This window comes from Nothoprocta perdicaria, unplaced genomic scaffold (assembly GCF_003342845.1).
Source record: "Nothoprocta perdicaria isolate Ctin4 unplaced genomic scaffold, notPer1 scaffold_216, whole genome shotgun sequence".
In the NCBI taxonomy this organism is placed as follows: Eukaryota; Metazoa; Chordata; class Aves; order Tinamiformes; family Tinamidae; genus Nothoprocta; species Nothoprocta perdicaria.
Window position 1 is genome coordinate 521,476 of NW_020455381.1, and position 14,039 is coordinate 535,514.

General features: G+C 41.9%; 1 protein-coding gene across 1 annotated transcript; it reads left to right on the top strand.

Moving 5' to 3' along the window:
• Nucleotides 1-1,750: 1,750 nt before the first annotated feature.
• DSEL (dermatan sulfate epimerase like) lies at nucleotides 1,751-11,713 on the top strand. Its single transcript, XM_026038701.1, has 2 exons — nucleotides 1,751-1,804; nucleotides 3,417-11,713. Exon 2 carries the CDS (start codon nucleotides 3,456-3,458, stop codon nucleotides 7,104-7,106), a length of 3,651 nt encoding a protein of 1,216 aa, XP_025894486.1. The 5' UTR covers nucleotides 1,751-1,804; nucleotides 3,417-3,455; the 3' UTR covers nucleotides 7,107-11,713.
• Nucleotides 11,714-14,039: the final 2,326 nt, after the last annotated feature.

Sequence of the window (14,039 nt, forward strand, 5' to 3'; positions counted from 1 at the left end):
TACATTCACAAATAATTCAATAATTCATTRTCTTGCTCCTCTGCAAGCACCACACTGCGATTCAGAACTGTGTGTGTTATGAACTCACCATCTATTCTGTAGAGGGAGAAGGGCCCTTGGGAGAGCTTTACAGTTTATTTTAATCTAAGAAAAGCTTTCCAAATGTTCTGCACCTCCAGGACTGCCTGCTAACGTATGGGAGGAGCTGTTCTCTTAGACTTCAAAATGCTCCAGAATGAGTCAACCATGCAGCTGGGAAAAACATATTAGGTATAATACAGAGTATAATGAGAACAGAGAGCAAAAAGGTTTGGGTAGCTACCATCTGCAGGGTATTTCAGCCTGATTCTGTTGTTTTATAGGGGAATGTGGCCTCTCTTGCTTGTTTTAGTATCTGACCTTTTCCCTTTCCTCTCCCCCTCTAATAATTTGCTGGGCAGCATGAGATGGCAGAAATTTTTACAGCTGCAAGGTCAGAGAATGATGCACCAACCTCGGGCCATTAGGTAAACTTTGTTTCTGGTGGGAAGATGTGATCCAGGCAATCCAGGCAGTAGTTTTTCTTCTTTTACCGTGTCTACAGGACTCGTCTGAAAGGTTAGGACTGCTCCAGACCTACTTAATTGTTGATGGAAATGTATCTAATTTAATAATTTAGACTTTCTAAGGTTCTCCCCATAGCATACAAGAAACAGAATCAATATCCATAATGTATGACCATTATATATTCATGTATTCATTTGGAGATGAGATAGTTGTGCATTAGGTACCTTAAGTAATACTTAAACATGCAACTGTATTTCCTAAGATATTGGTGGGGAAAAGTTAAGAAGAATGTATGCCTGAGGAGAAAAAAAGAATAAGTAAAAAGGGAGTAGTGAATCATGCTCTCGGTTTGATCAAAACACACATCCTTTGAGGTACAGTCCATAAACATGGTAATTTGTAAGCTACTAGGGGGGAAGATGTCGCACACCCCTTATTTTTCTGGATCTCTTTCTGATGAAGGGTAGCTYGGTGTCAGAGCAGGCAGGGGCTGGAAGCCGCCACCACCAGCGACATCTCCCGCGCTTTAACCTGCATTGAAACTTGTGCAGGCGGGAGGCCCGGCCGCGCCGCGCTGGGGGGCAGGGGCGCTTGCACCTCGCAAGGTTTCACGTTATTTATTTTTACTACTTGGGCAGCGCTGGGAGGAGGCCGAGCGAGAGCCATTTTAACGCGCCGCCCGGAGCGCGGCGTCTGCGCTGGCACGGCGCTCGGAGGGCCGGCGCGGGGCGGCTCTCCGCGAGCCACCGCGGAGCCTCTCGGCCGCCTCCTCCGCGCTCACAAAGTTGCTGGCGGCGGCCGGGCGGCTCCCGCTGCCGCCCCTCACCGCGGGCTCGGGGCAGGCGCCGCCGGAGCTGAGCCGAGCGGAGAAGAGCTGGGCTGAGCTGGGCTGGGCTGGGCTGAGCTGAGCTGAGCGCAGCAGAGCGGCCCCCGCGCCGGCCCCGCCTCCCGCCGCCGCTCGCGGCTCCGCTCCGGCCCTGCCCCCGGGCTGCGCTGCCGGCACCAGGGGCGGCGGTGGCGGCCGCCGCCGGGGACTCGGAGCGGAGCCCGGCGTGGAGCGGYGCACGCCGCTGGCCCGGCCCCTTTTCCCGCCCAGGGGGGCGTCTCTGCGCCTCGCCCGCGGCTCGGCGCACCGGGGCAGAGACGCCAAGTTGCGGCCAGCCCGAGCGAGAAGTGGCGGCAGCGCCGGAGGAGCCAGGGCGGCGCCGCCGCCCGCACAGGTCGGGCTGGATCGCGCCTGCCCGGCGAGCAGCGCCCGGTAAGACGGGACGCGCGGCGGCGGCGGAGCGGGAGGTGGGCGCTGCCGGCCGCCCCAGGGCAGGGAAACGGGCGCGGCTCGATCCGAAACTTGGGCAAGTTGAGCGGCCCCGCCGAGGCGGCGGCGCGGGCGGCGCTGGGCGCCCTCTGGTGGCGGCGCGAGGGCCGCGGTGGCCGCCGTAACGGCCGCTCTGTAACGGCCCCGCTGTAACGGCCCCGCTGTAACGGCCGCGCGGGCTCCGGCCGGGCTCCGCGGGCGGCTGGGGCAGACTCGAGCTTCCCCCCGCCTACATACTCCACGCGGAGTCGCGGCGGAGCTTTTGCATTCATTTTATTTTATTATTTCATATCATATTTGTATTTTTAGTCCTGCTGGGGAGTTTGAGGTGCTTCTGCTTCGGTTACTCGTGCTAGGGTGACAAGAAAACCTCTCTGAGACCTCACGGCCACCCAGGAAAAGGCAGAATAAAGCGGGCTGAGGTGGCCAACCCGTCCTTCTGCTCTGCCAACGATAAATGTTGTGGGACTTTCAAAACACGCCTCTATATTGTCTTATTTTCAGCATGTTGACTCTCCTTCTGCCTTAAAAGTTAACCGTTCTTTAACTTTATAAGTACTTATAAAGTGTGTTTTGACTTATGTGCACCTTCAGGGAACTTATGTTTGTGTTTCCACCGGAAGAAGCAACAYGCGGAGTGCGCAGAGAAATGAAAGGTCACTTTTAGCAAAAAAGTACTGGCTTTCTGCTGTCCTTCTGCATTTCTGCTTTGCTTCATAAGGGAGATGTAGGATTATCTGCATAGTGAAGGCAAAATTTGGGCACAGTTGTTGGAAGATAAGATGAGCRAAGACTTGAAAATATGTCAATAGTCTAGTAATTCAGACGCACCTTTCACAAGCAGAAGGGAGCGTTGATTAAAAGACCGCAGTTTCGTCAGAAGAAGCTAGTGGAGGATTTCTGTTGATTAATATTATTATTTTTTTTTTTCCTTCCACTCTCCTATGAGAAAAGAAGAAAAATCTGCCGGAAAGAATGTGTGTACAAACAGAGATAAAGGGAAGTCTCAAGAGAATAACTTAAGCTTTTGAATCTCTTTTCCAAGTGCTGTAAATTCCCTAATTCAACAGTTGCAAAGCATTTATTTGAGCAGATTCTATGATTTTTGTGATCAGTGCAGGTTTTTTTTTGAGTCCAAGAAGTGAAAGCTGACCTGAGTGAAGAATTGTAAAAGTAAATTTATGACTCTCAATTTCTATTTTCTTTTTTTTTTTTTTTTCTCTGGATTTTCCCACATAGGAATACAGTGTTTCAGTTTCTTACTCTGTATTGTCAACAGACTCCAATATCTTGGAGTTTTTACTTTCCTTCTAGTTCTAGTATTTATAGTTTAGTGTTGCTTCTAAGAAAAGTGTGAACAGCCGAGGTACTTGTGATTTCAACAGCCACACTATTTTCAGTGTCRTGCCTCAGACTGCCAGTCAGCTGAGTGTATCTGTTAGAATTTACTGTACAAGCTAAGACTTTTAAGAAAAAGAAAAAAAAAGCCTTATTTTATTTTTTTTTTAACTAACTGGATGAAGGTTTGATAACTGATTTTTTTGTGTTTTGTTAGGAAATGCTTGCCTGGGAAAAAGGAACTGCCTAATGGATCATGGCTCTGGTGTTTACAGGACATACCTTACTCCTAGCATTGATGACCTTTGCTGTCTTCACTCTTGAAGAATCRGTAAACAATTACTCTGACTGGGTGACTTTCATAGAAAATGTAGATCAGTTTGAGAAAGAGAAACTGCAAGATCTTAGTGCTGAGCAGAAGCTGAAAAAAACTGTTCATCATCCAAACTTGTATTTCGATGCTGAGGACGTCCAGGAATTGAGACAGAAGGCTCATACAAGCCATTTGCATCTATTTAGAGCTATCAGAAGTGCAGTGATAGTTATGCTATCCAACCCATTATACTACCTACCTCCACCCAAGCATGTTGATTTTGCTGCAAAGTGGAATGAGATTTATGGTAACAATCTGCCACCACTAGCATTTTATTGTTTGCTGTGCCCTGAAGATAAAGCTGCACTTGATTTTGTCCTAGAATATATGGATAGAATGGCTGGTTACAAAAACTGGTTGGTTGAGAATGCACCTGGAGATGAAGTGCCACTTGGTCACTCCCTAACAGGATTTGCCACTGCTTTTGACTTCTTGTATAATTCAYTGGAAAACGGGAGAAGACAAAAATACCTGGAGAAGATACGGTCCGTGAGCGAGGAGATGTATGAGTACTCAAAGGTTCGTGCGTGGGGAAAGCAACTTCTTCATAATCACCAAGCAACTAATATGCTCGCTCTGCTTACCGGGGCTTTAGTTACAGGTGTGGACAAGGAACCTCAGGCAAATATTTGGAAACATACTGTTGTTGATGTGATGGAGAAAACGATGTTTCTCCTCAATCATATTGTGGATGGATCTCTGGATGAGGGTGTAGCTTATGGCAGTTACACAGCCAAATCAGTGACCCAGTATGTTTTCCTGGCCCAGCGCCACTTTGGTATTAACAACTTGGAGAATAATTGGCTCAAAATGCACTTTTGGTTTTACTATGCCACCCTATTGCCAGGCTTCCAGAGGACTGTGGGCATAGCGGATTCTAATTACAACTGGTTTTACGGTCCCGAGAGCCAGCTGGTTTTCTTGGATAAGTTTGTCATGAGGAGTGGAGCCGGCAACTGGCTGGCCCAGCAGATCAGAAAGCACAGACCCAAGGAYGGGCCCATGGTGCCGTCCACGGCGCAGCGGTGGAGCACGCTGCAYACAGAGTTCATATGGTTTGCTGCGGAGCTGCCTCCCCAGCCGCCCGCTGGCTACGGCACCGCCAAGATGCATGTGTTTCCAAACTGGGGAGTCGTTACATACGGGGCTGGGCTGCCAAGCAGCCAGGCAAACACCTTTGTGTCTTTTAAGTCTGGGAAGCTCGGCGGCCGTGCCGTCTATGAYATTGTTCACTTTCAGCCGTATGCCTGGATTGATGGGTGGAGAAGTTTCAATCCAGGACATGAGCATCCGGATCAGAACTCATTTACTTTTGCTCCCAATGGTCAGGTGTTTGTGTCTGAGGCTCTTTATGGACCTAAGTTCAGCCACTTGAACAATGTGTTGGTGTTTGCTCCGTCTCCTACAAGCCAGTGCAACCAGCCTTGGGAAGGGCAGCTTGGTGAGTGTGCCCAGTGGCTGAAGTGGATTGGTGATGAGGTTGGTGACTCAACGGGAGAAATTATAACAGCCTCCCAGGTGGAGGATATGATGTTTGTGAGTGGTGAGGCAGTATCTGCTTACACATCAGTAATGAAACTGAAAAGTGTGTATCGCACTTTGCTGCTCTTAAATTCTCAGACGTTGCTAGTTGTGGATCATATCGAGAAGGAGGAAGACTCTTCTGTTAATGCAGTCAGTGCCTTTTTTCATAATCTTGACATTGACTTTAAATATGTACCCTATAAGTTTAAGAACAAGTACCATGGGGCTATGATGGATGTGTGGGATGCCCACTATAAAATGTTTTGGTTTGATCATCATGGGAGTAGTCCCGTCGCTAGGATACAGGAGGCAGAGCAGGCTGCTGAATTCAAAAAGCGATGGACTCAGTTTGTAAATGTTACCTTTCCCATGAAAACCACACTTACAAGGATTGTTTACCTTTTCTATGGCCCATATGTCAATGTTTCTAACTGCAGATTCACTGACAGTGCAAAATCTGGATTTCAGATTTCACTCAATGTCAACAACACTGAAAATACTGTCTCTGTTGTGACTGACTATCAGGATTTAAAGACAAGATTCAATTACTTGGGATTTGGTGGTTTTGCCAAAGTAGTTCGTGAAAACAAAGTGACCAAGTTTGGTTTAGGTACTCAATCTGTGGAAAAACAGATACAACATAGTAGGATGGTTTTCCCATTTGGATTCAAAGTGAACATAATTGCAGGGGTAATTTTGGGTGTTAGCTTGGTCATACTGGCTTTCCAGTGGCGGTTTTACATCTCCTTCAGTAAAATGTTACGTTGGATCTTAATATTGGTTATTGCTCTGTGGCTTATTGAGCTGATAGATGTGTGGAGCACTTGTACGCAGCCCATCTGTGCAAAGTGGAGCAGTGGTATGACAAGGCTAGAGCATGATAAAGGCAATAAAGACAAGCAATTAGAAGGAAATCCCACTGTTTTGCCAGATGTTATCATTACTTCACTTCCTGGTTCTGGTGCAGAAATTTTAAAACAGCTGTTTTTCAATAGCAGTGACTTCTTATACATCAGGATACCTACACCCTATCTAGAAGTTCCTGAGACTGAATTTGAAATTAATTCCTTTGTAGATCCATGTGAATGGAAGGCTTCTGATGTCCAGAATGGTCATTTTCGACTTCTCCATGGGTGGTTCCAGTCTCTAACTCGAGACACAAAGTTACATTTACAAAACATTAATTTATATGAATCCAGCAGAAGTAAAATTCCTCAGCATTCTGCCATAAGCAGAGACAAAAAGAAAAGATCCAAAAGGAGGGAATCACTGTCAGAACAAAGAAGCAGGGCAAGAACAAGTCAAGATAAAGATGCTGAATATATTAGGGAACTGAGGAGGCACCTTGTCTATTATCCCAGTGCACGGCCTGTTCTCAGTTTAAGTAGTGGGAGCTGGACATTAAAGCTTCCCTTCTTTCAGGAAATCCTAGGACCTTCAATGAGAGCTTTATATGTAGTAAGGGACCCACGGGCATGGATTTATTCAATGTTGTACAAAAACAAGCCAAGCCTTTACTCCTTGAAAAACGTTCCACAGCGCTTAGCTGCAATGTTTAAATGGCAAAACGGTAAAGGAAAATGTAGTTTAAATGAGSGCTATGCCTTTGAATATGAGTCACTAAGAGAAGAACTTTCAAATTCTAACTCAAATGCTGTTTCTGTGTTGTCCTATTTATGGCTTGCAAACACAGCAGCAGCACTGAGAATAAATGGGGACCTGCTGCCAACAAACTATCAGCTGCTCAAGTTTGAAGATATTGTGAACTTTCCTCAGAAGACAGCTGAAGCAATTTTTGCCTTTCTTGGTGTTCCTCTTTCTCCTGCTAGCTTAAACCAAATATTATTTGCCACMTCCACCAGTCTTTTCTATCTTCCTTATGAAGGGGAAATTTCACCAAGGAGCATTCATGCCTGGAAGCAAAACATGCCCAGTAAAGAGATTAGACTGATTGAAGAAATTTGTTGTTCTCTAATGGACCATTTAGGATACCCAAAGTTTATAGATTAAATGCTGCTGGTCAGCCAGAATTTGCACTAATGATCTCTCACTCCCAATTTGTGGATAAATATTAGAGAAGCTTGTTTATTCTTGTAAAATGTGTACAGTCTGCTACTTCCAGAGAGGTTATTTTATGAAAAGGTTGGATGTTCTTGAGTTTTTTTTTTTTTTTAAAGAAAACTGTATCTACTTTTGCTGCCTTTCAAATAAAGCTGTGTGAACCTTTACAGAACTACCAGCTGGGGAGTATATAGCTCAGGGGATTAGTAATAGGATACAGAGCTTTTCACCTTCAGCTTGCCAGTTAGACTCTAGCCCAGGTGGTTAGTTCCCAAAAGTACTTGTCAACTGATGATTGTGTGGTGGCTTATGTGAAATGAAACTAGTGCCATTGGCTGCGTTTCCCAGTGGTGGTAATTGGACTCTTTGGGCAGAGCTGATGATGCATTCTGTCAGCCTCTCACTACAGCAGTGAATGAGTCAATGAAATGAACCGTAAGCCCAGTTTTAAAGCTGTGCTGTAGCTTCAGTTCTCCTTTCAGCATGAGAAAGCAGCAGCATTTGAGTGACTCTAGTTCCTTACTGACAGTCTCAGGATGACTGGAGTGGACATGGATATCAAGTAGTGTTATGTGGTACGGTTCCTTCGGTTCAGATCTGCCACTTCTGTTGGGTTTTGTGCAATGACTAAAGAGAAGATTTCATTCTCCAGGCCTGACAAAGAGGTACCTTTAATGACTTGAAGTAAGCTGGAGAAAAATGGAATGGGACATAATCCAGGAAATCACAACATCTTCCGAACTAGTAATTAAATATGGAGAGGATTTTGTGTAATTTTGACCTGCATAATTATGTCATCTTAATTTAATTTTCAAGGTTGTTTACATGTCTGCTTCTAGTGCAGCTTTATTCTGTACATCCTAAGAGGTTCTGCAAGGATTTTATCATTTTTCCTGTTTTTTCCTGATGGTTCTTTGCAGAACTTCACCGAGGCCAGTGCTAATATTTAATGTTATTGTGAGTGGTGTATTGCTGATGTGTTCATAAAATGACAATCTACGATTTAAAACACCTTAAAGAAATTTCTAGATCTGTGTTGCTGAAGGATGTTTTGCTTCTCTGTGCAGTGGATTTCTTCTGGGCAACCATTGCTAACCTCAGGTCTTCTCTCAGAGAGATGGGAAAACTGAAATTCCTTCTTCACCCCCTGTCTCCTATCTAAATGACATTTCYTTGACATAAATTTTTCCAAAGTCTGATGATTTTAGTATGATTGGTATTTCTTTAACTTGGTGCTCTAATATAATATTGGTTTGGAAACAGAATTGATGGGATAGATATGTATGTCAGTCACAGCTCATTTTCTTTTTGAATCACACTCGTGTCTGCCCATTAAGAAAAGTTTCCTACTTCAGCTTGCTCAGCATTTTTTGAAAATACATGCATACTGTAAATGTCTGCAGATGTGTAAATCAAAATCACAAAGAAACATGTTTCCTTTACTATCTGTTTTTTATTACAAATGGAATTGTACAGAAATATGCTTCAGTTGGTTTGTGGGAGCTGGGATCAGAGTTCTGGTTATGTTGAAATGTGYGTGTAGAGTAATTGTTGTTTATTTGGATGATGGGCAATGTCAAAAATGTAGTGAGTTTCTTCCTGCTAATTGCAGTTATCCTAGATGGTTTTTAATAYAATGAACTTCTTGACTTTCCTTCCAACTTTTTTATGTCCCAACCTCACCCCATTTTCTTSCTCCTCCCATACATGCATTTCACAACCTTTGCAGCATGTTGTTACCTCTCATTATGACCTGGATGAAAGCAGCTCTTTCTCAGCCATTCATTATTATGTCAAAATTGGCCTCTAGCAGGATAAAACTATTGATATATTGAAGCCTCACTAGTTATAACTTGGCTGTCATTTTACTTTGACTGTAATAGGGACTGACAGCATTTTTTCCCCTGTCTTCATTCCCAGGTCTCACCTTTGGTAGGTGGAATATCACATCAAAGGAAATATTAAAGCCTGTTAACATTTACTGACATGTTAGTGAAACTTTGGTTTCTTTCAAGTTGGCTTCTCTGAAGCCATTTTTGGTTGTATGTAAAAGTTACTGTATTGATGCCTGTACGGTTTTATGTGCTTGTCGGAATAAGTCTCATCATTTGCTGAGATTCCAGGGTTAATGCTATATAATTAGAATAAATAAAAAGCTTTCCCCCTTCAGATGTTTTAGGGCAACTTTAGGTAAGAATAAAAGATAACTGAAATTTTACATGTAGGAGGAGAACTTAAAATCCCTTCTTGACTGCTATATGAAATGTAATGGAAGATAAACCATGTTGGTTGTTTCTGAGAAGTTAGAGTGGACTTTGCATGATCAAAGGATTCATAATCTGTTGTTCTTTGCATTGTGTGTCCCTTATACAGATGGGATAAGCTAGTAGAGAACTCTGTTCTTTATATTTGGATTGTGTGAGGAAAAGTGACGCTAGGTGTACATAGAAGGAGAAGTAATGTCTTTAAAAACAACAGGGCAGAACTACCTAAGGTCTGACAAGTCCCCCAAAAATTTTTAATCAAATAGCTGTTTGCTACATTTTGGATGGTAAGATACATGACCCCTTGACCAAAGTGAGTRCTAGAGAGAATGCATCCTGGCTGTGGAGTTGATGGACTTGGTACTGAAATTGTGGTCCTGTAACTGAATGAAAACAGAAAGCTGAAGAAACATGCATAGGGTTGAGGAGACTGGGCACTAACAGATATAGATCTCTAGGACTTTGTAGAATAATTTTTAGCTGCAAGATACTTCATTTGTGAATAAAATTGACAGTTGTGAAATTGAGAAGTAGGAATGACCTGGCAGTAAGAATAACAAAAAAAACCTGCCTTTCTCTATTAAAAGATAGATTCCCATTTTATCAGAGGAAGAAGAGTCACTAAGCAGGCACATACATTAACCTCCCTTTTCCCTGTAAAGATGCTTCAGACTTTCAGTAGAACTTGAGAATTAAGCTGGATGTTTTGAAAAGCATGTTTGTTTAGATATGCCATATTGAAGAGTCTTCTAGCGATTTCAGTAAGTTGAAACRTACTTCCAATTTCTCCCTGTTTAAAATGTTCTTTTTTGTGTGTATGTGCTGTGTTATAATCTAAACAGCCACGTTGCAAGACATATTTTAAAAATTAGGGCTCTCCTTAAGTATTTTTCTCAGTAGCGTATGTAGAAGCCTAAGAAAAATTAACACCAGGAAAACATTTCTATTGTTTATTTACTCTGTAACTAAGTGATACTGGCCTTGAGGAGAGGCACGTGGCTCTTGGCACTCAAAGTTCTGTGTAATGGCCTGAGTCTGCATCTCTGAGCATACCTAACTGCCTCTGTGCTTCCCAGCGTGGATTTTTCAAGAGTAGAGTCTGGGGAGATCAGCCTCCGTGTCGGTCCCTTTCTTACAATTAGCATGCAGATGCCTCAGCTTTCTGCTAGGTTAATACCTGGACAGTTAATTTGCAGGATCCAGGGTTGAATTTATAGATAAGATCTTTAGTTATATCTAACTTATAAAGCATTTGACACTCTTAATACTGTTCTCGTACTGTTGGAGTGCAGGGTAAACAAGCCAAAGAATGAGTAGTAACTGGTTTTCAAAGTTACTGTCTTGGATCAAATTCTTTTTCTTAGCTGCAAAAGAGGTTTTACTTGCTATTGAAGCTTCGAGATCTACCAAGCCAGGAGAGCCCTGACCATCATAGCTGATCTTCAGCTATTTCTATTACTAATCTTGAGGTTACTGTTTCTTCGCTCAACATGTTCATCCTTAATCTGGGATATAATTGTGTATTTGCTTAAAATGTTTGAAGTGTGCAATTTAATGGCAAGGATAAATGTAGAATACATCTGTATATCTAAGTTTAACCCCCCCCAAAAAAAAAAGTCAGCCCTCTTGTAAGCATCCATTTGATGGGTTCCATATATTAGAATATTTTATTGTGATATTTATTTGAGAAAACATAAAAATAATTTATCAAATTACTTTAATTACATGTACAGCTGTTCTGTCTGAACAGATCAGACCATCATAAGCATTCCATCCTTTCTCTGAACTTCCTTTTACTTTTGATGGGGACTAAAATACGCTTAAGATTTATCATGAATGAGCTGTTTTTCTGGGTTAGCACTCTGTCTGGAGACTCTCATAGTGTCAAATTCCATTTCATTAATTTGTATGTGGAATATCATGTACTGCATTCAGAACTGAGCGTAAGTAAAGTGCTGTCATGCTCACCTTAATGAATGTTGTACAACTGACTTCTGCAGGGACAAAATGCCATCCCATATGTTTCTTTCACAAAGGAACTATGCAAAATTTGTGGACTAAATAAATGTCTCTAAAACATTCTTTATTAATCATTCTGAGACAAGGTTAACTGGTTTTAAAAATGTGTGATTTATCTGGGGCTTTTTGTCCCTCTTCTGTAAATAAATATTACCTTCTCCAGAATTATCATCGACCTATCCTGAATACTTCTGAAAAGCAGAAATTACAGGAAGTGAATGCTTCAAATGATCATTCARGATTACTGCTCTTGTTATCTGGTGAATTATGAGACAAGGAAATGCATTTCAATAGTGTGAAAAATAGAAATTATTCTGTAACGGCAATCAAAGCTACCTGTAGAGTGATACATTTTTAAATTCATGAAATGATATGTAGAAACAAAGAAATGCTTTAAATACTGTAGGAAGAAGAGTTTCAAATGTCAGGACTTTTATTTTCATTAGTTAGTGGAAATGTGCTGATACATTATCTGCAGTAGTCTCATAAAAGATGTGAATGGGTAATCTTGTGCTGTCTCAGAAATATTTAATAATGGGAAAGTGCTATTTCCCATCATTGAGATGGTTCTGTACTAAATTAAACTATACATCTTTGAAGCCAACAGTATGCTGAGAGTTATAGGTGATGATGAAGGAAACAAAGACAGTCAGRTTTCATCCACACTTGTCTAAGCATAGAACAATTTTAGAGTGGAAAGGTTTTTTACTTACACTGGTATAACCTCAACATTTAGTTTATTGCCTTTTCTGAGAAGGATCCTGCAGTGTGTAAGAACATGACCTAAATTCATCTAATCTCACATTAGGTAATTTAACATCTAATCTAGGTGCCTTGTCACTGCAGAATCGATGGAAAGAAAATGTCTTCAGAGGTAAATCAGACATAACATCTCTTTGTAAATCCTCAAACCCTGGGTGATTAAGCTCTTCCTTCAGATGCCCGCCAACAGGCCTAAAATGAAGTGGGGTGAATTTGGATTTAGTTGTATATGGTTTTGTGTCTTAAGTGGATTTCTGTGGCTGAGCAGCTCTAGCACATACACTGTCCTGGAAAATTTTATGAAATTACATCCATAAAATAAAACTATTGTTAATAAAATGGTATTTTTGTGTTAAGATTTCTTTTTTTTYCCCTTTTTTCCTCCATTGCTTCACCATTTGGGATAACACCAAACTCTGTGATTTGCAGACAGTGTGCTTATTTAAATTTGAAAGATACTGTTATCTTTGTTTTTGAATATGGAACAGTTGTTACCTTTCAGGGAGTATTGGTGGCAGGTGTCCTCAAATGCTCAGTAAATATGTTTCATGTTAAGTAAAAGATCACAAAATAGCTGCATTCCTACAAAAGGGTGATTGCCTAGTCAACAGGGGAAAAATGGTCTGTGGTACAAATCAAAACTTTAAATCTTTTGGCTGCTTTGCAGTACCTGTGAATCCATCAGAACAGAAAAATTAAAGCAGTAGTGGGTAGCACTTTACCCTTTTTTAGGTAATTAAATTTTTTTTAATCTCCAAATTACTTTATTCTTTAAACTATCTCTGGTTTATCTTTGCTCTCATCTGAACTAATAAATCATCATGCCCAGGGAAGTTCTCTGGAACTGGACAGCTGGTCCAGTGCGTACTTCGGATAACCTTTGGCTTTGAACAGGGTGCAAAATGCTGTTTAAAATGGAGCCAGAGCTGCGGCTGCTCCAGACCTTGTGGCCTGTGGGTCGGTGCAGGGGCGCTGGTGCTGGATCAAGAAGTCCGGGCAGTGCAGAGGGCCAGAGCCGACCGCGGATGGGTCTGAGCTGCAGTCGGGGTGCGTCTTGAGAGACAAGAACAAGAGTAAGACCTGATGGTGCCTGCTTATGAACGCCTGCACTTTCCAAGGGTCTTTGGATATTTTCTGCAGAGTTCTGCACATTGTTTAAACTTTCATGAGATTATATTTTCTGCTAAAAGAGCTTTAATGGTTTTATGTTGTGATAACTCTGTGCCTTTCCTGTTATCCACTACAGAATACGAGATCTTATTTTCTGACTGGTGAGTGGGATGTGCTTACACCACGTAGCTCATCCTAGGTGTTGTCACAAAACTCCTACAAGTTTTTTTGTTTGTTTTTCATTTTTTCTCAACTTTTTTTTTTTGGGGGGGGGTGGGGACGCATGGAAGAGTATATGGAAAATGCCTATCACATTAAACATCTAGACATGATGTAAACAAATATCTCTGTTTATTATAATTTCTTTGAGAATATTTGTCTTGAATTATTTCTTGTAAACTCCTTCAAAGTGAATGCATCTATCATAGAGATCAAAGAAGAAACTAATACCAGCAACATGATAAATGCATGTAGTCAAAGATTACAAATGCACATTTGTTTCCGAGAAAGCTATTAATATTTTCACTCTTAATTGCTTTTTCAGAGAGGAGCTGATKGTATTTTCTCTGTTTTTCAGACCTGCAAGCATTTCTATCCTACAACTTGCCTAGAAATAGTGGGTTTTTTTTGTATGTTTTCTGAATCTTACTTTGAAATATTCATTCTGACACATTTTCTTGAAGCCTGTGTTGAATTTCAGGATGTTCCAGTCTATTCTTTTCATGCC